Raw genomic sequence first — 27,117 nt, 5'->3', positions numbered from 1 at the left:
TTAGTAAAACAGTTGGGCACAAGAGAATGTTTTAGTCTTTAATGGAATCACAAACAGTCCTGGTAACACTATGAACATTCCTTCTCAGTAATTTGTGGTTGGAGCTCTCACATAGTGATTTAGGAGCCTTGTCTGTTCTGATGATTAACTCTCTAAAAGATGAAAAGGTGAAACATGAGACATGGGGCTTGTAAGATAGAATACAGCCATACTAAGTAAAATAGTATCATTCTGATCCATGTGCTAATTCAAAACACTTGAAGGAGTACAGTAAGGGCTAGATTTAATAAAATTCAGAAGAAGGATTTTCTGATTGGGGGCAGGAAAGAGGATTTAAGCACCAGCAAAGGAATGGGGCCTTGATGTATTAGTAGAGAATATGATATGGGCACAACAGGACATGTGCAAATGGGATGAACCCCTGTGTGCTTTATATGTAAAAACACTGTTTCTGCAAGACCCCGATGGATGCATTCTTAACTGGTAAAGGCTTCCAAGAATATTGATTCAAGAAAAAGCAGATTGCTCTGTTGGGAAAAGAAAGGTATTTTTAACCTTTGTGTCTGTTGACTACATCCTCCTTGGGTGATCTTTTGATTGGCTTCCTTCTCTATGTACAAACTCCTTGCCCGACCCCAGAGGTGCAAGGCAGCAATTCTAACCACTCAGCCACCATACCATTCTGGAGTTGCATATGCCGTATAGGTTGAAGCAGAAGAACAATGTATACTGTACATTGTATTTGGAACTGGAATCTTCACATTAAGCATAGGCCTTTAGAGGATAAGTAAACCTTTAAAATAAGTGAATGTAAAATTGATGAGGGTGCTATTCTAAACACTTTTGCAATGTACATTCATTATTTATTTATGATGAATGTACATTTATTTCTTTTATGAATTTTGTTACAACAGCTCCACCTGCTGGTCATTTTCTGACCAGTCTGACCAGCAAGTAGTCAAGGAAGTTGTCAGGAGAAAGAAAGAGGCTGCCCTGATGTTCTTCTGCTTAGGAAAGATTTGAGAAAGGTTTCTAATTTTTGTCCCTAAGCAGAAGAACATCAGAGCAGCCTCTTTCTTTCTCCTGACAACTTCCTTGACTACTTGCTAACTGCTCAACTGCTAGTTGATCGAGAGGAAGGCAAAAAAAAAAAAAAAACTCTTCTGAAGCCTCTCCAATTTGCCTCAGAGTGGAAAAATTCCGTCCTGAATCCAAGATGGCAATCGGTCCAGTCTTTAGATCAACTTGTATTATATGAGCTATTTTCAATAAAACTGTATTTCTTCATTTGCTAACAAGCCATCCTATCCCTATCTTGAGGCTATCTAATGTATCAGCCTGTACGACTGATTCAGGGAGAGAATTCCACATCTTCACAGCTCTCACTGTAACAAACCCCTTCTGAATATTTTGAAGGAACCTCCTTTCTTCTAATCGGAATGGGTGCCCTCTTGTCTGCTGAAAGGATTTACTGGTAAATAAAGTATTCGAGAGATTATTATATGATTCACTTATATATTTATACTTATCATATTCTTCTTCTCCAGCGTAAACAACCCCAACTTGGTCAGTCATTCTTGATGATATCCTTTACTTTCTTCAATACCCTTTACCAGCTTAGCTGCCCTTCTTTGGACCCTTTCTAATACAATAATATCCCATTTCAGCTCAGGAGACCAAAACTACACAGCATATTCTAGATGGGGCCTTACCAGCGCCCTTTAAAGCAGAATTATGACCCCTCCTCCCAGAGGAAACCAGGCCAAAAACATATACAGTTTCAAAAGAACAGATTTGGAAACCAGAGTTCAAAAGATTAAATAAATGATTTAACTTACAAAACATGCTAGCAGAAGAGACCATACATGTCTGGGAAAGTGAACAATTCTCTTGACAAACTGAGTTATTAATAGTCCTATATTTGTGATATAATCTAGAAACTCTCTAAACTAAATTTTTTTAAAAAAAGAGCATGAATTTGAACAAGTATTTGCTTTCTGCTGTCACATCTATTGCCCCCCCACACCAAAAAAAGATACAGTATGCGGACATTACTGAAAATCATAATACTTGCAAGGGCATATTTATTAAAAATTAAAAAAACATTGTTTTCCCTTGATTTAAGAAAACTGAAGTAAAATTAATCTCTCCTTTTTTCGGTTAGTTTTTTTTCTCGCAAACCTGCCATACTTTTCTGTTAATCAGTAGAAGTATTGTGAAGCTAGTTTATTTTTCAAGTCAAATTTGTAAAAAAGGAATTGAGTTTTTCAAATCTAATTTTTCCAATCAAGGGGGGAAATTGTGATTGTGAAAGAAAACTTTAGAGAAATTTCAAATTCACAGATTTATAAATCTACCTCTCCATGTTAAGTTTACTGAAGTGTGAACAGACAGTTTCCCAGAGGAGATAAAGGGCTTCCTTTATCTAAATTAAATTAAAATAAAAACTGGCAGAATTTTGAAAAACTGAAAGAACTGAAGCTTATACAAATTGAGACATAAAGAGCATGTGATAAACGATTGTACGATCTTTGAATATGCTATGGCCCATTTGCCTCTCCATTAATTTACAATTTAAGCTGTTCCTTCCCACCAAGACTGAATGAGACATGTCACATTTTAGTTAATTTTGTGGATTAAGTAAATTTATAGGTAGTCACGTTTGGGTCAAGAATAAAATAAATACATTGGCCTTTGAATGATATTGGGGAAAATCATTGTCAATATTATCCAACCCTTACGTTTATTGAAGGCAGAAACGACTTCAGTTTTAATAAAGACGACACTGAATAAAAGCTGGATAAAGTTGTGTGGACTTTTGAGAAAAAAAGTATGATATTTGGCTTAAAGTGGACCTGTCACCCAGACACAAAAATCTGTATAATAAAAGTCCTTTTCAAATTAAACATGAAATCCAATTTCTATTTAATATTAAAGCATTCATATCTGTTGTAAGCTCATTTAAACATCTCAGCTGTCAATCAAATATTGTCTGCCCCTCCTCTATGCATTAGTCATAGAGGCGGGACAAGCAATTACTTTCACTTTCCATTCAGCACTTCCTAGATGTCACTGCTCTCCCCACATTCCCCCAGTTCTCTTCACCATTTAATTGTGTAACCAGGGCATGGGGATGGACATCAGGTCCCCCATTCTGGTGCACAAACAAGATTCTGAGATGATACAAGGCTTGTCTTAATAACAGTGTCCACAAAATGGCTCCTGTCTGCTTGCTATAATTATGAGTTCCCAGACTGACAGAAACATGATTAAAATAATTTATACAGTGTAAATAAAGTTCATTTTGCTTGACTAATGTGATAAAATTGGATTTTGAATATTTTTTTTGGGTGAGGGGTCCCCTTTAAATAAAACAAAAGTGCTGTTTAATTCAAGTCCAAAATCCTGCTGTTGCTGGAAACCCATACAAAACGATGAAGGCGTTTTCTTTGCTCTATTCTCTATATCAGTCATGTATCGGACCAGTTTTATGCACATAAAATTGCTAAGCCACCGTACCCACTGCTATTGTAAATCACTGCTGGAAGTTTATATTTTGGGATTATTTATAGTGCTGGGGGTTAATTACTGATGGTGGAATGTTCACATGGACCCTGGAAGAGAACCATTTCCAGTCTGCCAAAGACTTTCGACAAGGTGGGATTACCCTTTTCGTCAGGACGTAGATCCAATACACAAATCAATCGACAACAGTGGATTGGCTCGGAGACTGATTGTCCTCAAATGGCCCAGTCAAACCTCAGAGCTAACTCCAACATAAAGCTTGTGGCAGAAACAGGAGACTGTCGTTGAATGAAAGCCTCTGGGCAACATGATTTGTTTGAAAACAAAAACAGACAGAACCAGTCCTGCCCCACTATTTATAGTTGGTCTGGACTTGGAGGCTCTAAGCAACCAAGACTGCTTCTTTATTCTTCATGACATTGTGCAGATCATCGAAGCAAACGCCTTCTTTAATGTATTGTTCTAGGCATTTTTTAGGAAGCATAATGTAAAATATATGCATAACCAGTTATGGATGTCCCAATAGAATTCTTGAGTTATTGCCTGTTCTCCAGTAATTACAGTGCATCATTCTTGATTGACATGGAAATTAGTAATGACTTATGTAGTGGTGACCAGACCCAAAACAAAACAGACCTTGTGCTGCATCATTATCTAAACAAAGCAGAACTGTCTATCCTAGGGCACTATTAGTACAAATCCCCATACCCCCTATTACAGGCCTTTAGATTCCTTTGAAGGAACCATTCGCCTTCAGATAAACTTCTAGACTTCTAACATAATTTGTTGTTTGCTTTGTTTTTTTTTTTTTTCATTGTAGTTTTTGAGTTATTTTACTTGTTATACTTAACTACAGTTTGGAACTGCTGTCTTGTTGCCTGGATTCCAATTACCATAGTGACCAGGAAGTTTTTTTTTTTTAAATCCTAGATTTGATGATGAATTGGAGAGGTCCATAAAAGAAGGATACGTAGCAAACATATGTAGTATTTTTAAAAATCAAAAAATGTGAGCTTTATTATTTATAAAAACCACGAAAAACGTTGTCATGTAAAAGCAGTTGAGGTCCCATAAGAGTCAATGGGATCTGTGCTGATCCTGCGGGACCTTTTTTTTTTTTTTAAACATTCAGAATTTAAAAGTTTAAGGATTTTTTTTGCTAGTAATTGTACAAAATACAAAATTTTTTAGTGGTTTTTAGAGATCTTAGATCTTTTTTCAGATCGTTAAGCATTTTTTTTTAATTGGTGCTTTTTATATTCAGATCTTTTAATAACTTTCATGGTATTTGTGGTTTTAGAGAAATAGAATTTGATCATGGTTACAAATACTGCAAAATTTCGACCTATGATAAATGGGCCTCCACTAGGGTTGCCACCTTTTAGCCCAGTGGAGACCGGGCAGGGCCGGTGACACAGATTTTGCAGTTTTGACCCAGGTAGCCCTTCAAAATATCAGGCTGTCCGGATCAAAACCGGACAGGTGGCAAACCAAGCCTCCACGTGTCTAGTCTGTGAAGAAGGCATTCAAGTAAGAATTTAATTTTGCTGTGTACGTTGTATTCTGCACAATTTACAAACTTTTGAACTTGAACTTAAAAAAAATAAAAAACCTAATGAGATTTCTTTTTTTAAAAAAAGAAAAATGAAAACAAACAAGGAAATTCAGAAATAGGTGGATGGAAATTAAAAATGGTTTGCACTAAGAAAAAAATTATTTTCATTTTTGTTTATTTCTCAGTTAAAGATAATTAAGTTCATGTCATTTCCTTTGCATTATTGCACCAGTTTCATGGCTATTAGGCATTTTTAGCATTTTGCCTGCTGTTGCCGTCTCATGGAAACAGGAGCAGTCATCGGTGGTCAAAACGTTCCTGTCCACTTGTTGCCAGTAGCGAGTGTTGACAGGTGAATTGACTGCCACAAAAGACAGCCGTGGCCAAAGTGCTCCATGTGCCGACAACTTTACACCGAAGATAATTGTTGTTGTGTATGTGGATAGCTCAAGCACTTTGCCGACTCGACACAAGTCTGCAAGCAACAAGCACCTTCCTGCAACTGGGGAATTGTATTCAGACACCATTAATCTATTTAGGTAACTTAAGTTTAATAAGAACCTTTCAGAACTGGAACATTGTCATTAGCTGGAATGGCTCCGTTGGCAGGGAGTGTGATTAAACTAATACCCGGCCATTAACGCTTTAAGCTGTTTCCCAACGGCGTTTGTTCTAAACTCTCATTAGGGTTTCAGATCACACAGACTGAGAAAGCTACTAATTGTCTGTTGCCTCCTTTGAAGAATGCTTTTGGCGTGTTGTGAAGGTGCTGGTAGAAGTGCGTCATGCGGGAGATAACTGCATAAAAAAAGCCACCGTTCTCTCCAATAAGACAGACACACCACATGGAATAGAGTCTGTGACACTGCCAAGGGAAGGGCAATTTGTCTTCATTAGGAAGTGACTTACTATAGAGCTCTGGGCTATATTTCATGCTATTCCCCACAGGTCCCCTAAAACACACCAATTTGCCGCAGTTTCAAATAATTAGTTAATTCAAAATCAAGCTGCTTTTCTCCTCATTAAATGGAAACTAGCCTAGCATGTTTACGACCCACTTTATGGTGTAAAGTCGCTAAGCTGTCATCGAGGGAAGTACAACAGGTATAAAAACATGAAGCTAATCAACGTGGCCCTGTTCAACTGGGGCGTAACTACAGAGGAAGCAGACCCTGCAGGTGAGCCCAGGAGATATAGGAGGCCCCATAAGTCCCGAATTAATGAGCAATTTCAATATATATTGGTAAAATAGGATAACCTTTGAATATGTTGGGGGCCCTAAAATGAATTTGCTATGGGTCCCGGTAATATCTAGTTACGCAGCTGCTGTTCACAAATGCATAACTAACTAATGCCGAGTAGGGAATATAAGAAGTACTATTATCTTAAAACTTCCCTTTTTTAAATTTGTTGTTTCAAATATATTACCCATTGGGCTCAGTTATTTTGAAACGAATAATAGAAGTACTGTACGCTGCAGTTAAGATGGTCACGTTTATAGATTGTGAATTACTTCTCAATACTTTGAAAAGCACCCTCTGCCTCTGTATTTTATTTTGCATCAGATTTGCTGATATTTAGAAATATTAAGAAATGAATATAGAATTATTTTCCTATTGAATTGTTTTACATAGCATCTATGAAGTACTGGCTCTGGCTTACATAAGGGAGCCACTGTTCTCTAAAAATACTTTTTAATACTTAATAATACACTTACAATGGCGTCACAAAGACCTGTGATTATTCCTTACCATGTATGTAGAATACATTTCCATAATATGTATATATACAGTATATATATCATCTGATTTATGATCAATTGATTTTGATCAGTCCATATCACTGTTGCAGTTGTATCATGAATTCGCATATTTATTACAGACATGAGACCTGTTATCCAGAATGCTCAGGTTTTCCAGATAATGGATTTTTCCTGAAATTTGGATCTCCATACTTTGTAAACTAAAAAATCATTTAAACATTAAATAAACCAATAAAAAGTAATAATATCTTAGCTTGGATTAAGTACCAGGTACTGTTTTATTATTAGAGCGAAAAAGGAAATCATTTTGTGGATTTTATGGATAAAATGAAGTCTAGAGGGCGAAGTGACTAATGCGGGCGAAAATTCGCCAGCGTAACGGTCGCTGGCGTAACTTTGCTAGCGAAGGAGATAGACTCCTATAATATATAATACAATTTTATAGTATTTACATCCAAAAAAATGCTAGCGTCTTTTCCTTTTTCAGGGTGATAGGCTGAAAAAGAGCGTCAAATTTTTTTGGGGTAACTGGCTTCCCCCCTACATTTCCTAACATATGGCACATAAACTATACACTGGGCTCATGTGTAGGGCAATATAACAACTTTATTTTATTTTGGTTTCCCGGGCTTGTGTAATGTAATGTATTTGCTGCAACATATACGTCCATTCAACTTTAACTTCCCGTATGTACATTAGGCAACGCTAGCGCAACTTTGCTTATATTGCAGCTGTAATGCTTGCAGAACTTTCTCAGCATTCAGTGCCCTGGACGCAACTTCGAATTTTAGTGAATTAGCGTTGTCCTGGCGAATCTACGCCTGGCGAAGTGTTGTGCTGTGAGCGAAGCTGTCGCTGGCAAATTTTCAGAGGTTAGTGAATTTGCCCCTATGGTAGATGGGCTTCCCATAATTTAGAGCTTTCTGGATAGCAGGTTTCTGGGTAACAGAAGCCATACCTGTATAACAATTTACTATTCTAGATTAGAATCAGGGTGGATCGTCTGCTTTTCCAGGAAACTGCATTCAATGGAAAGCAATTTTCATTGCTTTTTAAAGTCTCAGATAAAGAAAAATACTTGGTTTATGCAGAACTATTGTGTTGGCTTATTGACTCGATCAATTCGATAGGCCAGTGCTTTTGATAAAATCCAGCTCAGAATGAAATACTAGGAAACCTGCAGGATACCCCAGCTCTGCACTTTCATAGGAACCAAAGATATCCATTTAAATCCAACAATGTCTTTATGAAGTGAAAGAAATTCTTCACATTTACAGTACATTTCAAACGCCGCTGTGAAGAGAAGTACAGTAAATAAGGTGCCTTCCAATGTCAGTCAGCCCTCAACATTGCCCTCAGCAAGGACATTCATACCTGTTAGTTAAAAGATGCCTTTCGTAACACAACACTTGCACATAAAAGGAATCACCTGTGACACCAACGAAGGCCAATGGCCTTAACTTCAGCACTGGTGTCTTCAATAAAATATAAATGCTACAGGTACAGATTTTATACATTAAACAGGTGGTTTACCTTTAAGTTCTTTTTTATTTATAGAATGGCTAATTCTAAGTAACTTTTCAATTAAGAAAAAGGCAAATAATTTAAAAAACTATAAAAAAAAACTAATGACGGCTCATTGTTTATTTTTCTTATCGTTATTTGCTTTTTTCTTCTCTTTCCAGCTTTAAAATGCTCTGTAAAGCTACAAATGTATTGTTATTGTTGCTAATTATTATCTTTCTATTCAGGCCTCTTCTATTCATATTTCAGTCTTGTATTCATATAAATGCATGGTTGCTAGGGTAGTTGGGATCCTAGCAACCAGATTGTTGAAATTGCAAACTGGAGAGCTGCTGAATGAAAAGTTAAATAATTCAAAAATCACAAATAATAAAAAAAGAAAGAAAACCAATTGCAAATTGTCTTAGAATATCACTCGCTACATCAGTGGTGTCCGAGCTTTTGGCTTCCCTGGGCCACATTGGAAAAAGACTTATTATTGCATTATTATGATGTTCCCTCAGTGACTGAGCGTGTCAAGCTTGGCCGCATTTATATCCATCTTGGGCCGCATGCGTCCCTCGGGCCACAGGTTGGACACCCCTGCTCTACATCATACTTAAAGTGAACAATCCCTTTAATAGATTTGGGTATTGTATCCACTTAAGATTCTTTGACAAGGTTTGATTGCATTTTTTCAGGTTATAAGGGAAAAAGTTGAAATGCTGAGTTAAGGGCAGTACTAGGCAGCAGACTGATAAATCTGTAGGATATTAACTTTTATTTTATGAATTTGTTAAAATTGTCATGTTCCAGGTTTTTCTACGAACTTGATCTACCCCGTCTGCTACATTGCAGTTGCCTTCAATCATTTTGCTTACATGCTGATTAACATTCAGATCGCTAGTAGTGATGGTCAAATAAACTCGGCAGGCGTGAATTCGCAACGAATTTCCGCGTTTGGACATCGGCGAATAAATTCGCGAAACTCCAGTGAAAATTCGCCCGCGTCGGAAAATTTGCTCACGTCAAAACCATTGCGCATCAACACTATTTGGACGCCCATTGACTTTAACACCAAATGTCAAATAAACTCGGCAGGCGCGAATTTGCGATGCAATTTCCGCGTTTCGACACCGGCGAATAAATTCGCCCACGTCTAAAATTTTTGGACGCGCGTCGAAAAATTTGCTCACGTCATAACCGTTGTGCATCAACACTATTCGGACGCCCATTGACTTTAAAGCCAGCGTCAAAATTGGACACTAAAGCCCAGGAACCCATAACAACCAATAAGGCATTTGCCTTTAAACAGGTGACCAGTAAATGCTACCTGCTGATTGGTTACTGCTCTTTGGCAAACTTATTGCCACACCTCCCCCTGCTTACCTTGTTCTCCTCTTGTGGCTCAATCGGGCCAGGGTGGGAGGTCAGGTAGCAGTGCTTGGAGTCTTTGCCAGGGAACGGGTCTGCATAGGCTGGGCCGAGGCTCACCAGGTTTTTATCCCAATGTCTTGCCAGCCCAGTCCGACCCTATCAGTGTTTTGCAATTCAGGTTTAAGAGAAGTAGTAGGTCTCTTCCAATTTACAAGAATGGGAAGCAAATAATGTAGATTTAGTCTGGCAAATATTAAATAAAAACACTCTCCAGCCATGGTCAGTGGGAGACAAAGCCCCGGCAACCCTTTGAGTTATGGGTGCTGCTAAACACCATGTGCGTGATGGCTCTAGGACATCTAAAACCAACTTCTGATACATCACTGTTACTATAGTCATTACAATTCAATCCCCATTCATTTCAGATCGGAAAGCCCTCTGGCTGGAGTATAGTCTTTGCATTTCCTTAACAAAACCTGTGTTCACCTGAGGCAATCAATGTTTCTCTCAAGAGCCCAAATTGCATTGACAATGTCTCTGTTGCAGCAAGTGAGTCATTAGGTGAGAACTTTTACAGAGTTCAAGTAAAAAAACCCCATAGCCTGAACACAAGGAAATTATGCTGCTGCTGAAAAAGATCCGGGACAGGAAACATTATATATCTGAAGGATAAAATGAATGGTGTGCCACAAGCATAAAAATGCTTATCGTGGTATCTCTTCTCTATCTGTGTTTTGACTAGAGAAGGTATTTTGGAGACAGGTTTCATCTCATTCATGTCAATGGGCATAACGTTTATTTTTCATTGAGGTCGGTCACAATTATGCATAAAGGAGCAGGTATCAGCAATGTTTATGGTTTATCCAAGTTATGTTCTGTTTATTTTTGTTTTTTGCTGTAAACAACAAATGTCGTCTTTCTGGTTCTGTATTGGTTACTTGCGGTTTATTGGTATTAAATGCATAACCCGAGTATTTCTAATCATATCTTACAGAACTTTTTCATTGATCGGGCTGGAGACGATACATAAATGACAGCAGCAAGCTTCGATAACAGTGAACCCCGCTACAGTATGTACTCATTTTCTTCCTTACAATATATAGCAGAGCACAGAAATAAACACCATTCGTTGTAGAGTCTGTTACTTATTCACTATAGGCTGGTGTCTATGTTTGAACATTTGCCAGGGAAATCCCAGTGTAGGAATTATTTTATGTTCTTTATGGTAACTTTGCTTAGAATATCTGGTTTATAAGAGCAAAAACAATTTCTGAGACTTCATTTTACAGGCGCTGCTCAGCTTTAAATTAACTTTAAATCAGCTTTAAACAAACTTTTAGTATGATGTAGCGAGTGCTATTTGAGACAATTGGTTTTAATTTTTTTATTATTTGTGGTTTTTGAGTTATTTAACTTTTTATTCAGCAGCTTTCAGTTTTTGTTACAGCAATCTGGCTGCTAGGGACCAAATTGCCCTAACAACCATGCACTAGTTTGAATACAGAGATTGGAATATATATAGGAGAGGCCTGAAAGATAAGTAATAAAAAGCAGCAATAAAAATACATTTGTAGCCTTACAGAGCATTTGGATTTTGAGATGGGGGGCAGTGATCGCCATTTGAAAGCCGAAAAAAGTCTGCAGAAGAAGGAAATAATTCAAAAACTATAAAAAAGAAGAAAAGAAGGCTAACTGAAAAGTTGCTTAGAATTAGCCATTCGATGACATACTGAAAGTTAACTTAAAGGTGAATCGCCCCTTTAATCACTCACTAAAAAAACTTGTAGAGTAGCTGAACCTGATGGTTGCAAGTTGAGCAGCATTAAAGTTAGGACCCCCATTGTATTGTTCTGTAATATCTACAAGAAGAAAAAGTGTTTATTTATTAGTCGCGTTATTTTTCAGGCTGCTTGGTGCAGTCTGTTGGGACCAGTGCATCTCAGCAGCAGTATAAGCCCACTCAACTCTGATGTTGTTTTATAGACTGGTAGTTGAATCTGATCTTTGCCTAGGGGTCCTTGGATTTAGGGACATTTATCAAAAGGTGAACAGACCATTAGCCACATTTGGCAGAAGGAGACATGACTTAAGATTGAATCTGAGAAACAACAGCTTATCTGAAAGCAGTTGCATTGTGCAGTGTGGCCTCTATCTGAAAGCACAGGATCAGGAACAGTGACTGGAAACTGCTACATACACACCAATATTGCAAAAAAATTAATTAAATGTATTGATTAAATAATAACATTTTAAAGGGTTGAATTTTGTTTTTCTACACAATGTAATTTAGTAATAAAACCATAAAAATCACGTCAGTGAAGAGATTCTACTCCGTTGTTTCCTTTCCAGGCCAGATTGTTACTCAAGATCTTGTCATTTAGATCTTCTGATAATGTTTGTTCCTCCTTGGCTGTTTATTCTCCATATGAGTTAGCTATTTATGTGCGGCCACAAGGAAATATTTACATTGTTTACATTGTTTGGCTTGATGTTTTCTTCCTGGCCTGGTTTAGAACACCCTGAGGACAGCGCACGAGTACTGTAGTCCATTGTACACTTAATAAAATAGTAAGGAGAATGTACCCATGATTTATTGTTGTTACACAAAATAGTACTGTATATAAATATATGTGTGTGTTTCAATTCTAAAATATATTAAAGGTCATTAAAAAAATATCCTAGATTCTTATTAGATTCAACCCTCATTCACGTCCCAAGAACAAACAATTCTCAGATATGAAATTCTCCTACATATTCTACTTGTAATAGTAAACAGATAAGTGAATGTAGTATGTCAGTGGTTCCCAAACTTTTTATTATTTTCTTCAATCTATGGCTGTTAACACCAATGTTTTTGTATAGCTGGATACTGTTTATAAGCTAAGGTGGCCTCTGACCAAAGGTTGGATCTCAAAGCTTAAAGGATAAGTAAAGGAGAAAGAAAGAGGCTGCTCTGATGTTCTTCTGCTTAGGAAAGATTTGAGAAAGGTTTCTATTTTTTTCCTAAGCAGAACTACTTGACTACTTGGTGGTCAGACTGGTTGGAAACTGACCAGCAGATGGAGCTGTTGTTACAAAATTAATTCATATTAACAGTACATGTATCCCTTAATATCTCGGAATTAATGAAAAATAAATAATGAATGTAAAATGCAAAAGTTCTTAGAATAGCACCCTCATTCATTTTACATTCACTTATTTTAAAGGTTTACTTATCCTTTAAACTGAAAAAGTCTCGCACCCACTGCAGTATGTACTTTCTCTTCCACCTAAATTGGAGTCTACTTGCTCAGCTTCATAGAGCAATAGCTTATGAACTTTTTAAATCAGCATGTCATGTAACTAAGTGGGTCGGAAACAAAGGGATTGTTCACCTTAAAATTAACTTTTAATTGGATGCAGACAATGATATTCTGGGAAAATTTATACTCGGTTTTAACTTTTTTTATTTTTTTTTATTTTTTCGTGGTTTTGGTGTTGTTTAGCTTTTTAATCAGAAGCTCTCGAGTTTGCAATTTCAGCAATCTGGTTGATAGGGTCCAAATTACTCTAGCAACCACACATTGATTTTGAATAAGACTGGAATATGAATAGACGAGGCCTGAATAGATAGATTAGTAATAAAAGGCAGCAATAACAATGCATTTGTAGCCTTACAGAGCATTTGTTTTTTACATTCGAAATCTGGAAAGAGTCAGACGAAGAAGGCAAGTAATTCAAAACTAAAAAAAAGAAAGGCCAATTGAAAAGCTGCTTAGAATTAGCCATTCTATAACATACTATAGGTTAACTTAAAGGGGAATTACCCCCTTTAAAGGAGAAGGAAAGCCTTTGTGCACTTGGGGGTGCCAAATGTTAGACACCCCCATGTGATTGTATTGACTTACCTGAAACTCCGGGCTGATGCTCCTATCAGCAGAAAACTGCACCAGCCCGGGGTTATACCAGCGAGCGATCCTCTTCCGTTTCCCCTTTCTCCGCACGGCTGTGCATGCTCAATAGAACGAAAAGCCAAACTTTAACTAAAAAGTTGGCTATTTCATTCTATTGCGCATGCGTTTGCCCCGGGAAATTTGAAGAAAGAAGAAGCCGGAAGAGTATCGTTCTGGGGTGCTCGATGGAAGAACCACAGTGCAGTTTTCTGCCGATAGAAGCACCGGCCCTGGGTTTCAGATAAGTCAATATAATCATTTGGGGGTGCCTAACATTTGGCACCCCAAAGTGTAAGATGACTTTCCTTCTCCTTTAACAAAAGGAGGGTTTTTATGTGGCGTTTGCTTCCTTTAAATAACACCAGAGGTCTTGCATTTTAAATATATTTTTATTTGATTTTACGTAAACAAGAAACATTAATATGACAGCATACATTAGCAGACTTAGAGAATGTGCTGCAAAAAGAAAGTACAGTGGCATTACATTTTCAAAGATTAATAACAACAATAGTAAAATATAGAAAAATAAAAATATTAACTAAACCAGTGGATGTAAAGACAAATAAAAAGAAAAGAAAGAAAGAAAAATCCCATTATTTCAGGAGAATAAAATTATACAGTTACCTAATTAGATTTGGAGAAACCTTAACCAGAGGTCTTGACTACTGATTGATATACTCTGTTCTCTGTTAGTAACACTGTTGAATAGACTCACTTTTGTGTGTTAAACATTACTTATTGGGCTGAAGGCCATCTGGTTTCCCAGAATACCATACCTTTTGCAGCTGTCCAACAGTGTTCAACCAAAATCTATCGCAAATTAGGGGCTTATTTATCAAGGGTCGAATTTCGAATTAAAAAAACTTCGAAATTCGAATTGAAAAAGACCATTTAGGTCAGTTTTCGATCAAATAGGTCTGTATTCTGCCGAATTCAAATCATACGAATCTAAGGAATAGCACATTCGAACGAATTCTTTTTGAAGTTTTTCCCCAAAAAAACTTTGATTTTTCAGAGTCCACCAATTGACTCCAGATAGGTTCTAGGAGGTCCCCCATAGGCTAAAACAGCAATTGGGCAGGTTTTTAAATGGCGAATGGTCGAGGTCGAATTTTTAAAGAGACAGTATATGATAAATTTCAATATTTGAATTTTCAAATATTTTTCAAATTCGAATCGAATTTGGACTATTCGCTAGTCAAAGTACACAAAAAATAGCTCGAAATTCGAAAATTCACCTCGACCTTTGATAAATCTGCCCTTGGTGTCAGTAGGGGAATTATTGCAGAAAAGTTTGGTGATACCTTTGATTGGCTAACTGAATAAGTAATAATTGCAAGCTTTCGGAGCACACAGGCCCCTTTGTCAGGCCAAATACCTCCGAAAGCTTGCAATTGTTACTTATTCAGTTAACCAATAAAAAGGTATCACCAAACTTTACTTTTTCTGCAATTTTTCAATGGCTAACACGGTACAACATCTTAAAACTAGAGGAATTATTGGCAGATAAGGAGTATGCAAACCGTACAGACATTAATTTGCCTCTAGCCTAGGCTTACTATTAATACAAGTTGCACTTGAGGACTGGTGCCCAATAAATCTTTGGGTGTGAACATAATTTACACAGTGGCACAATGGAATCAAGTCCTAAAGTGCAGCAGGTAACAAGTAGGGATGTCGCGGACTGTTCTGCGGCGAACTTGTTCGCGCGAACATCGGCTGTTCGCGTCCGCCGCAAGTTCGCGAACGTCGCGCGACGTTCGCCAATAGGCGTTCGCGTCAAAATCGTTCGACCATTCGGTCACTAAAATCGAACGATTTTCGTTCGATTCGAACGAAAATCGTTCGATCGAACGATTAAAATCCTTCGATCGTTCGAATCGAACGATTTTCGGATGTTCGAAGTTCGCGAACTGTTCGCGAACTGTTCGCGAACTGTTCGCATTTTTTGCCGGTGTTCGCGAACGGCGAACACATTATCGGCGGTTCGCTACATCCCTAGTAACAAGTAGTTTAAGGTAAAAAAAAAATCTAGGTTCAGTTCCAGCCAGGGAAGTTGCTATGTTGTAATTGCATTTTGTGGGTTTCCTTTTTTTCTCCCTTGCTCCAAAAACATACAAGCAAGTTAATTGGCTCCTGAAAAAAACAGTCATAGGGTCATTGCTAAGCTGCACTGGGCAGACACTGGTTCTAGAGGAGTACAGCTCATCTATGGAACATTAGATTACAAAACATAAACTTGCTGGTTTTACAGTTGTTCTGTCATTCCTCTCGATCTAAATGCATAACGAGCAATACACTTGGGGCTGCGTTAATAGCCTTGTGGAGTCCCCCTGACAGCTGCTATAGAGGTAACATCATTTCTCCTGCAGCTGGATGATGAGCTGTCATGTATGAGAGCAGCGAGTGAGCCTGCCTGGGATAGACCAGCTGTCAGTTTATGTCCCCGATGGCTGCAGTTTGAGGTGCATATACAGGGGCTGTTTATCGATTTAAAGGGGATCTATGGTCGAAATCTATAACGATTCCTAGGCTTTGGGGAATGATTATGATGCTATTTGTAATTGCAATTTTTATTTTACCGGTTTTGATGCTCTAATAGCCGTTACCTTGCCCACAATCTGCTCAGTTAACTTGTGCAGAAAACCTTCACGGCCAGCGGCTTCTGCTCTCTTTTCTCTGACCCGCCCACGCCACCCACCAATGAAAAAACAGTATGCCAGGTCAATTGTGCGCGCCTCATTACCAGCCTATGTATGCGCGTCCTAGAATTACAGCGATCGCAAGGAGATCACTACTGTTTTTTTATTGGTGGGTGGGCGGGTCAGGCAGAAGAGACAGACCTTCCAATTGTCCCGTTTTTATAGGGACAGTCCCTCTTTTGATAGCTCAACCCGCAGTCCCTCGTTTGTACTGGAAAGTTCCATTTTTTCTGCACTGAACAGCCAGAAAAAGAAACATAGTTTCTAACTTAATTGGCTTTTGGTAGAGAGCCCAAAACAGCCACGGCTTCAGATAAGATACTTTTGAGATAAGCAAATAAGTAATTGTAACAATATAAGATAACAGGTCCCAGCTTAAAAGGGCAATTCACCTTCCTTAGCAAAATTGTAATTATTGAAAAAAAATACAGAATTATGTTCAAACTTTCATAACATGCCAAACTTTGTAAAATGGGTATGGCTACACATGCCCCTCTTTTTATTTCCAAAATGTTGGGAGGTATGGAACTGAGCGGATTGTGGGGGAATACTTTGACAGGCAAGGTAACGGCTATTAGAGCATCAAAACCGGTAAAATAAAAAAATGCATTGCAATTACAAATAGCATTATAATCATTCCCCAAAGCCTACAAAAGATTATAGATTTCGACCATAGATCCCCTTTAACCCAACTTACAATTATAGACTGAGCTGTTATTATAGCTTTCTCCTATACTCCAGGGAGGAAGGTAAGAGTTAGGGTGGATTAGAGGGCAAAAAAGTAAAGAAATGGAGGCAGAAATGAAGGGGGTCTCAGTCCATAAGAAATACTTTATAATTATTACAGCTAAATTCCCGGAAGCAGGCGGAGTAGGATGCCAAGCCTGACTGAACCAGATATTATTATAAATCATCTATACTTTGCTCCAAGTTCCTCTGGCTGGATATTTATATATTAATGCAACGTGTGTGTGTGTGTGTGTACGCATTTGTTATTATTATTTCTGTGGTTTTTTATTTTCATTCTGTCGGTGATTCTCAGCGTGCAGCTTTTATTCACTCAATGAAGAGCAAGGCTGTGGGCAGAGTTATAAATACCCAATTTATCCAGTTTTATTTTTTGCTTTCCCTTTTTCTATTGTCTTGTCTTATTTAAAATGTTTTTTTCTTCATCTCTTGTGGGATCTATTTAGACCTTTGCTCAGTAACAAGGTGGAAAAAATTGCAATTTAAATGCACAAATGTGTTTAATGTGCTGGCAGCAATATCTCCATCTTCTATAATTAATAGGTGGGAGTCTGAGAGTCTATTTGCATTAGACTTCATTTTTTTTTAATCTTTTATGGTTTTTCAGTTATTTAGACTTTGTTCAGCTGCTCTACAGTTTTGTATTCCATCAGCTAACTGGTTGCTAGAGTTTTATATTCCCTATCAACTAGGCAGTTTGAATGAGAGACTAAAATATGAATAGGAGAGGGACTGATAGAGGCAGGCAAATAACTCAAAAACTATTAATAATAAGTAAAGAAGACTAAAGGTCCCCATAGACGCAAAGATTTCTCTTGCCGAACAACCGATTTTAGGGAAGTCTAACCAATCATTCGAAATTATCATGCGGTTAGTGGGATTCGAACGATCGAACATCTTACGATTTTTTCGGCCGACATCTGTCAGGAAATTGATCGGCCACGTCAAAAAATCTTTGTCGGTCCCAGTGCAATCTATCTATGTTTGCAGGGCCAAGCAGGCAGCTCCCCTTTGTTTTCCTGGCAAATTGGTCTTTTTAGTTTATGGTAAATTCGTACGATGGTTCCGAGATAATCGTGGTCTCACGATCAGGATCTGATCTTTTAAAAATCTCAACATCTATGGCCAGCTTAAATGCAAAATTGTTGGGAATTGGAAATTCTACAACATAGTAAGTGTTAACTTAAAGGTGAACCACCCTTTAAGGGATAATGTAAAAAAAACACAAAGTTTTCTTTGGCTATGTAACCCAAAGAAACCAAAAGAGCAGACCAGTAAATAGTAACTAGTGTTGCTGTGGAACTAGAGCAACCAATTTTAAGGCAATCATATGGCAAAACATATTTTACAAATGTATACAGGAAAAAACTACAGGAAGCAGACACCACAGCCGCAGGGGGGCCCAGGGAACTGGGGGGCCCGACTGTGGGGTCTGCTTTCTTTATAGCTAATAAAAAAAACCCTACTCCTTAGCCGCTCTCTTACCGGCGAGGAAGGGGGAAGCAAATCGGGCGGAAGTGGAGGTAGGACAAGTGCGGAGCAGTGGAGGGACGTGGGTGGGGTGGAGGCGGGATGGGAAGTGGGCGGGAGGATGGAGATCGGAGGGTGTCGGGCCCCTCTGAAGATTTTTTTGCAGGGGGACCTGGAGCAAACTGTTTTTGTTACTATAGTACAGTCAACTATTATTTTACTATGTGATATTAGTGCCCTAATCACACATACTACATATTATACATAATAGGAGTCATTTTATGAATCCTACAAAAAGTAACTACAGTGGTATAGTATCTTTATTTTCTGTAACGTGCCTGTAGCCGATTGCAATGCAATGAGGTATTGGGGAACCATTGTAGAAAGCTATTATGTGGGTATAGCAACAAACAGCTCTCGGGTATTATTGATCTCTGTATCATGAATTTCCTGTTGTTTATTTTCCTTTGTGCCTAATTCACTTGCTTCTCCAGCTAATAAATGAGCTTTTCTTTCTGTTTTTTCGGCTCTCCCGTTATCAGAGTATTTATTCTGTGGCCAGAGCTTTAATTTTTTGGACCGCAGAGAGATCTGACAAAATTGCCCAGTAAATGGAAAACCTACTCATGGAGCAGAATATATAGAAAGAACGTGTCCAAAAATAACAGTGTAATTAGAATTTCCATTTCAGCTTCACTTGTGTACACAAGCATTGGCATTAAAAGCTTGCTCATTACCCATGAAGAGTAAATTAAACCACATGTATATGGAATGAGGCATAGGTTTTAGTTTTAAACTTAAATTACTCTATTTACAAAAAGTTTAGGGGGTTGTTAGAAATTATACTAAACATTGGCAAGAGATCTGCACAAAATAAAACTGTAACTTTACTAAAGGGAAAAAATCATATAGGTTCCTTATGTGTATTCTTTAGTCTGGCAACACTTGCCTACAAGAACCATGTTGGCCTACAGGTGATGATAGGGAACTGCTCCTGTACAGTTGCCCATAGCATCCAATCAGCACTTCGTTTTGATTAATCTACATCAAGTTAGAAGATAAAAACATACATTGGATTGGCTGCAATGAGTAAAAAGCATTGGTTGAGCACTTTCAGGTTTTGGTGGCACTTTCCTTTGGCATGGGGGCATGATTTCCCTCCTGGTCTTGCAGTTGGCATGTCTGCTTACTCTGCTACTCACACTGAACCCCAACCAAAAGGGTTTATAAGGTCTTTTTTCTAACAAGGTGTCTTCTGGCCCACTGAACTCTCTATCCTCTTTATTGGAGCTTAGGCTGCTCAACTACCTAGTTAAGTCTTGCCTGTGGGTAAACTATAACATTTTCAAGCCTGTCACTGGCTAGGCCATACCCTAAGAAATCATGTCAAACCTTTGGACTTTAATATGGTTCCCCGGTACACAAGCTACCTTCCTCAGTTTGCTCAAGCTCCTCCCTTCTTATCACTTAAAGGAACAGTGACATCAAAAAATGAAAGTGTTTTAAAGTTATAAAAATATAATGCAGTGTTGCCCTGCACTGGTAAAACTGATGTGTTTGCTTCAGAAACACTACTATTGTTTATATAAATAAGCTGCTGTGTAGCAATGGGGGCAGCCATTCAAAGGAGAAAAGGCACAGGTTACACAGCAGATAGCAGATAAGATCTGTAGGACATAATGGTGTTATCTGTTATCCACTATTTAACCTGTGCCATATAGACTTTTTTCAGTTTCCACCATTGGCTTCTGATGAACAGATCAGTTTTACCAGTGTAGGGCAACAGTACATGATATTCTCATTACTGTAAAACACTTTAATTTTTTGGTGTTACTGTTCCTTTAAAGACTCTGATACAATTTACCTTCTGCCTTCTCCTCCATGGCCTGGGCATCTGGGCAGAGCCAGGCCAAGCCGACCGGGCACCCTAGGCATCCCGGTCTGACCCCGCCCCCTGTGTGCGTGCGTATATGCTCGCACGTGCACCATAGCATAGGGGAGGGCAACGAATGGGAAGGGTAAGAGCAAGGGAGGGACAGAGGGGGGTAGGTGAGACATGCAGAGGGGAGTGAATCTGGACTAGGGGTAGGCAGAAGAATCTTGAACAGGTACCTGTCCAGCTCCCACAGCATTGCACTCTAGGCAGGTGCCTCATCTGCCTTAGTTCCGGCCCTGCATCTGGGACCCCACTTCCACACCACCAAAGCACCATACAGAGGAACTTGCAGATCCCTGTTGATCATCTATACCAGGGTTCCCCAACCTTTTATACCCACAAGCTACATTAGAATGTAAATAAAAGTCAGAGAGCAACATAAGCATGAAAAAAAGTTCCTGAGGATGCCAATCATGGGCTAAGATTGATTATTGGTAGCCCCTCTATGTGGACTTGCAGTCCACAGGATGCTCCGTTTGGCAGTACACCTGGTTTTTAAGCAACTTAAGCTTGTCTTATTTCCCAAAAATAAGCATCTGCTTTGAGGTCACTGGGAGCAACATCCAAGGGGTTGGTGAGCAGCATGTTGCTTACAAGCCACTGGTTGGGGATCACTGATATATACAATATAAACCATGTTAACTATAGCAATGAGCAATGGTCCCGCCATTATCTTTGATACGGTCAATATTTTTTTCTAATCATTTCAAGTGAGCGTGCTAGCAATAATCCCATCTCATGCTGTGTAATACCACACAACAGGCTCTTTCTTTCCCACAAAAACAGCTGCAACCGGACTTTCGCTTGCACCGAATGTAATGCAATTTAACTTGTGTCACGTTATTTCCTGTTTTACTGAGTACCAGATGAATCAGGTCTTGATTATTAAAGGCTCGTGTTCATTTCTGTGTCATTAGTGTTAATGCTCATAATTAAATCACTGTAAACTTCTAATCTCCATAAAAAGTGATTAATGCAAGTGCCATGTTTTTAATAATGTGACTTTTACTCAATATCGTACGCCAACTTACAGTAAATGGCTAAGCGTTCCCTACATTTTTGTGGTTTGTTTTTTATGTCTAGTTGTGTCCAAATTGCGTCTGTGACATTTCAGGTTGCGTTTACCAAAACCTAATGCTTTTCTCTTTGATTTTCAGTATGTGTTTGTTGCACTGTTGTGCCAGGCTGATGCCTCTGGCTACCCATTTAATGAACATAAGACATATATGCAGCTGCAATGCTGATTTCATTTTAGCACATATTCAGAATCGTATTTTCCTACCCCTCCCGAGTCTCTATGGTAAGGACCAGCTCTTATGTAAATATAAAGTTTGCAAGGTTGAGGACAAAGCCTGAAGAACTTTTGTAAGATCTTCCCAAATTCCAAAGTATGTTTCCAGGTTTCCACAGCAGTGACCAGGAATGCTGCTGCCATGAGGTCGAGTTAAGCAGCAGTTGAGCGGCAGGAGCCAGCAAGTTAATAGGGAAGGCAAAAATACACTCCTGGTAACTTAATGAGCTGAGAGTACAATTGCCCCTCCATTCGCTCTGATGCTAAAAGTTTAAAGGAACAGGAGCACCATAAAACGAAAGTGTTTTCAAGTTATGAAAGGGCCATGCGGTCCCGAAACGTTTGATCCATTGTAAAGTGTCTGGAAGCACCTTGAATAAAAGTGGGAGCACCCCGTTGAAAACAAACACAGGTATTGGCAATACTTTCTTTCCTGGGATGAAAATATAATGTACCATTGTGCTGCACAAGTAAAACTGGCATGTTTGCTTCAGAAACTCTACAACTGTGTATATAAACAAGCTGCTATGTAGGCATGGGGGCAGCCATTCAAAGCTGACAAAGGAGAAAAGACACAGGATACACAGTAGATAACAGATAAGCTCTGTAGTATACAATGGGATTTTTCAGAACTTATCTGTTATCTACTGTGTATCCAGTCCTGGAATGGCTGCCCCCAAGGCTAAACAGCAGCTTGTTTATATAAAATATAGTAGAGTTTCTGAAGCAAACGCACCCGTTTTATCAATGCAGAGCAACAGTACATTATATTGGCATTGCTTTTAAACATTTTTACTATTTGGCATCACTGTTCCTTTAACGCGGGGAGGCAAAGGGAGACGGCATCGACTTGACCGCCTTAAGGCGGCATAGGGGCCGGAAATGTCCTGTTCCTGACTCAAGAGCTTATTTACCAATGGTATATCTGCAAGCAGTATTGCTCCCCTTAGTGCCCATACACAGCCCTTGTGCCTATACCATCACCAGGTAGACTGCTGAGTGCAATAAGCAACAATGGAACACAAGGCAGGGGCATTTCAGGGGACACTTGACAAAGGGGTCATCCCCAAAACATTTTGTGTAGAATGGCACAATAAACACACTTTTGCAAGGAATGAAGTCCTGCTTTTGTTATAATTATTTTCATTGCATTTCTGGAGACTCCCATATGTAGCCTACCTTGTGTCATGTATGCAGAGCTACTGAGTGAACACATAGTTACATAGTAAGTTAGGTTGAATAAAGACACGTCCATCAAGTTTAACCTTTGAACTCAATTTTAACCTGTCTAACTGCCAGTTGATCTAGAGGGGAAAAAATTCCTTCCTGACTCCAAAATGGCCAGTCCCTGGATCAACTTGTAGTATGAGCTATCTTCCATACCCCTGTATTCCCTCAAAGGGGTAAATTCACTAACAGGCCAGCGACCCGGCGCAAATTAGTTACCACTACGCTAATTAACTAAAATGCAAAGTTGCGTCTCAGCAGCCGGACATTGGCGATTTTTCTCTAGCGTTAATAGGCAGTGCGAGTATTTCATAGCGAATTTTCGATAGTGTTCATTACTTCCTAGCGAAAATTCAATAGCACTCTTGCGCTAAGGTTAATTTGAATAAGGTGGGTACCTAAAAGTCGTATGGATGTCTTTAATAAAGATAAAATATAATATAATATTAATAATAATGACAGAAGAGCTCCCTAGACATGAACCCATCCCATATAAATGTGGCATGCCCCTCAAATTAGCTTAAAAAAATTCAGACATAAGTCTTTAATAGTTTGACAGCAATCCTGCTTTGAGAAAAGAAAAATCGCCAAGCGTTTTTAACAACTTTAACGCATTTCCGGTTTACAGTATATGATGTCACTGATATAAGATTGAGGAAGATTTATCAGTTCGCCTGGTCTGAGGTGGGGAAGTAAACTCTGGCGAAAGAGGTAATGTTCAGTAAAATTCACACTTTACTGAATTTGCGGAGTAACGGCCGTTCATCAGATCGAAAAGTCGTCTGACGATAGAGTACGAACGAATGCTGGCGACGGTCTTGTTTGATAGCAAATTGTCCTCTACACCTGTTGGTGCATTGGCGATGTCCCTGCGGATTTGATTTCTACCGAATTGACACTAGCATCAGCCATTTTTCCCTTTAGTGAATCTGCCCCAATACATACCTCCCAACTGTCCCTTTTTCGGAGGGACAGTCCCTCTTTTGACAACTCAACCCGCAGTCCCTCATTTGTACTGGAAAGTCCCTATTTTCTCAGCACTGAACAGCCAGAAAAAGAAACAAAGTTTCTAACTTAATTGGCTTTTAGCAGAGACAACAGCACAGCTAACAGGTACAAACAAGATACTTTGTAACAATTTTGAGACACAAATAAACAGTTTAGATAAGGAGAATTATTTTCAAACTTTCATAACCTGCCAAATTTTGTAAAATGAACATGGTAATTAGGGGGTGTGGCCACATAAAGGGGCGTGGTCAAAAATCGCTGCACTACGTGTGAAAAAATTATTTGTCCCTCTTTTTACTTCCAAAATGTTGGGAGGTATGCCAATGGGTTGTGCCACATGGTGAATGGGGCAGGTGGCACAGTGAAAAAAAGTCTTTTGCCATTTGTATTAACATGGAATATATTATACTGTTGGATCTAAGCACCCACATTATCTACACAGTAAATATGCCCTGCATTAGGGAATGCACCGGCACTTCATGAGACCTTTACCTATAATTTCTATCTCTGATTGCTACCGGCAGTTGCTTTATATAAGATACTTTCGGTTTCATGGTGCTTTGCAAGGAACGAGCCTCAGAACAATGATAAATTCCTTAGCAGAGATTCAAAAGAACATCTTAATAGATTGTTGATTTCATTTGTTGGTAAATGAGTTTCCTGGGAGCAACTCTCCCGAACTGCACAGTCAGCGAATTGCCTTGCAGATCTTATTTGTGGAGTGCAAATAAAACGTTATCTGGCATATCTGTGCATGCTGCTCATATTTTCTCCACCATCATGTCCTTATTGTGCTTACTGATGCAGCCAGGAGGACTTTGTACTTACTTTATCTTCCTTGTTGCTGAGCAAACACACAGCTACAGACAAGCAGCTTTATAACATGTTCATAGGAAAGAAATGCCTCCCAGGCAAATTATCCAGCATGTATTTTTCATGAAAGACATGAGGCAATTGCTTCTTGGGAACACACAGCATTCCTTATACAGAATACATGCTTAGCATTACGGGCAGAGACACACGCTGCTATTTTGGAGATTAGTAGCCCAGCAACAATTACAAATCTCTTCTTCTTCGGGCGACTAATCTCCCCCCAAAATCACCCGCGGGATGGCACTTGGAACGCTTCGTTTTCCGACGTCACCTGAAGTTGCCTCACAAGGAAAGTTTTGGCGAGTTCAGAAAGCCGAAGCGATCCATTTTCCTTTCCGCCGGAGATTTACATTCTAGCCGACGGGAAGGCAGTCCGGGTAGATTAGTCGCCCGAAGAAGAAGTGATTTGTCGCTGGGTGACTTATCTCCCGAAATAGCAGCGTATGTCTGCCCTAATACATAGGAACACATGTTTGACTTGTTAATGGCAATGGCTACCCCCATGGCTACACAGCAGTTTGTTTATATAAACTATAGTAGTGTTTCTGAAGCAAACACAAAGCTTTTATCAGTGCAACGCAACACTATAGTATATTTTCATTACTTTAAAACACTTTCATTTTTTGGTGTTACTGTTCCTTTAAAGTGACCGAACCCTGTGAACCTTTACCACTATTTTGCATTATGCCTGGTCATGTGCTTTCAGAAAGAGCCAGAACTTTAGGATGGAAATGCTTTCTGACAGGCTGTTGTTTCTCCTACTCAATGTAACTGAATGTGTCTCAGTGGGACATGGATTTTTACTATTGAGTGCTGTTCTTAGATCTACCAGGCAGCTGTTATCTTGTGTTAGGGAGCTGCTATCTGGTTACCTTCCAATTGTTCTTTTGTTTGGCTGCTGGGGGGGAAAGGGAGGGGGGTGATATCACTCCAACTTGCAGTACAGCAGTAAAGAGTGATTGAAGTTTATCAGAGCACAAGTCACATGACTGGGGGCAGCTGGGAAATTGGCAATATGTCTAGCCCCATGTCAGATTTCAAAATATAAAAAAAAACTGTTTGCTCTTTTGAGAAATGGATTTCAGTGCAGAATTCTGCTGGAGCAGTACTATTACCTGACATGTTTTGAAAAAAAAATGTTTTTCCCATGACAGTATCCCTTGACAGCCCTTTAATTAACCCTTTAACTGTCAGCGGTCATTTCATTAACCCTGTAACTGTCAAGTCATTTCATTAACCCTTTAACCGCCAGCAAAATTGACTTTGTTCTGGTGCAGAACAATCACATGTTTATATTCACTGTAATTAAAGGGTTAAACTTTTAGTATTATGTAGAGCGTGATATGCCGAGACAATTCACAATTTTTTTGACTTATTTAGCTTTTTATTCAGCAGTTCTCCAGTTTGCAATGTCAGCCTTCTGGTTGCTAGGATCCAAACTGCCCTAGCAACCATGAATTGATTTTGATAAGAGACTGAAATATGAATATGAGAGACCTGAATAGAAAGATGAGTAATAAAAAGTAGCAATAACAATAAGGGGGTTATAAAAGGTCAAGTTTTAGAGGTTTGTGAGGTTTTTTTATACCTCGAATGTTTCTAATTTATGGAAAAAACCCTAATGAAAAAAACTTGAATCAGTGAGCTTGGGTGCAAAACCTGAATACTAAAGTTTATTGAGTTCTCTGTGGAAAAAAAAAAATCGCTCAAATCAATCGAGTTTTCAAGTGAAACCCACTGAAAAAAACTCGATCATGAAGGGTAAGAAAAATTTTTCAAATGGTTCAAGGGACATCTGCCATTGACTCCTACATAAGCCCCGACAGGTTTTAGCTGGACTACTTTTGGATTCAAGCTATTTCCAGCTTCAGAGTATAATAAATCTTGAAAAATTTCTCGAGTTTAAAAAGCAAAAACAAAAAAAAAAACCACGAAAAATTTGAGTTTTTTTTAAACTTGACTGAAAAATGCCCTTGAAAACTCAAATTTTTCAGGTAAAAAACAAATCAACCTTTGATAAATGACCCCCGAAATATGTAGCCCCACAGGGCATTGTTTTTGAACCCCAACCTAATATTGGAAAGAGTCAGAAGAAAAAGGCAAATAATTCAAAAAAGGCCAAAGTTGCTTAGAATTAACCATTCTATAACATACTAAAAGTTAACTTAAAGTGGAACCACCCTTTTAACATTACAGTTGGCACAGCACA

At 38.7% G+C, this 27,117-nt stretch overlaps 1 protein-coding gene across 4 annotated transcripts in view; it reads left to right on the top strand.

The window, feature by feature from the left end:
• ghr.L (growth hormone receptor L homeolog) overlaps positions 1–27,117 on the top strand; it is a 274,427-nt gene that overhangs the window by 25,547 nt on the left and 221,763 nt on the right. For all 4 annotated transcript variants that reach the window (XM_041570520.1, XM_041570548.1, XM_018235631.2 and 1 more), the window contains 1 exon segment: positions 10,717–10,792. In XM_041570520.1, the coding sequence (XP_041426454.1) occupies positions 10,753–10,792 (40 nt within the window). In that variant the 5' untranslated portion in view covers positions 10,717–10,752.

The sequence above is a fragment of the Xenopus laevis genome, chromosome 1L (assembly GCF_017654675.1).
Source record: "Xenopus laevis strain J_2021 chromosome 1L, Xenopus_laevis_v10.1, whole genome shotgun sequence".
Lineage (NCBI taxonomy): Eukaryota > Metazoa > Chordata > Amphibia > Anura > Pipidae > Xenopus > Xenopus laevis.
The sequence above is the reverse complement of the archived record's forward strand: the minus strand, read 5'-3'. Positions and strand labels throughout refer to the sequence as shown.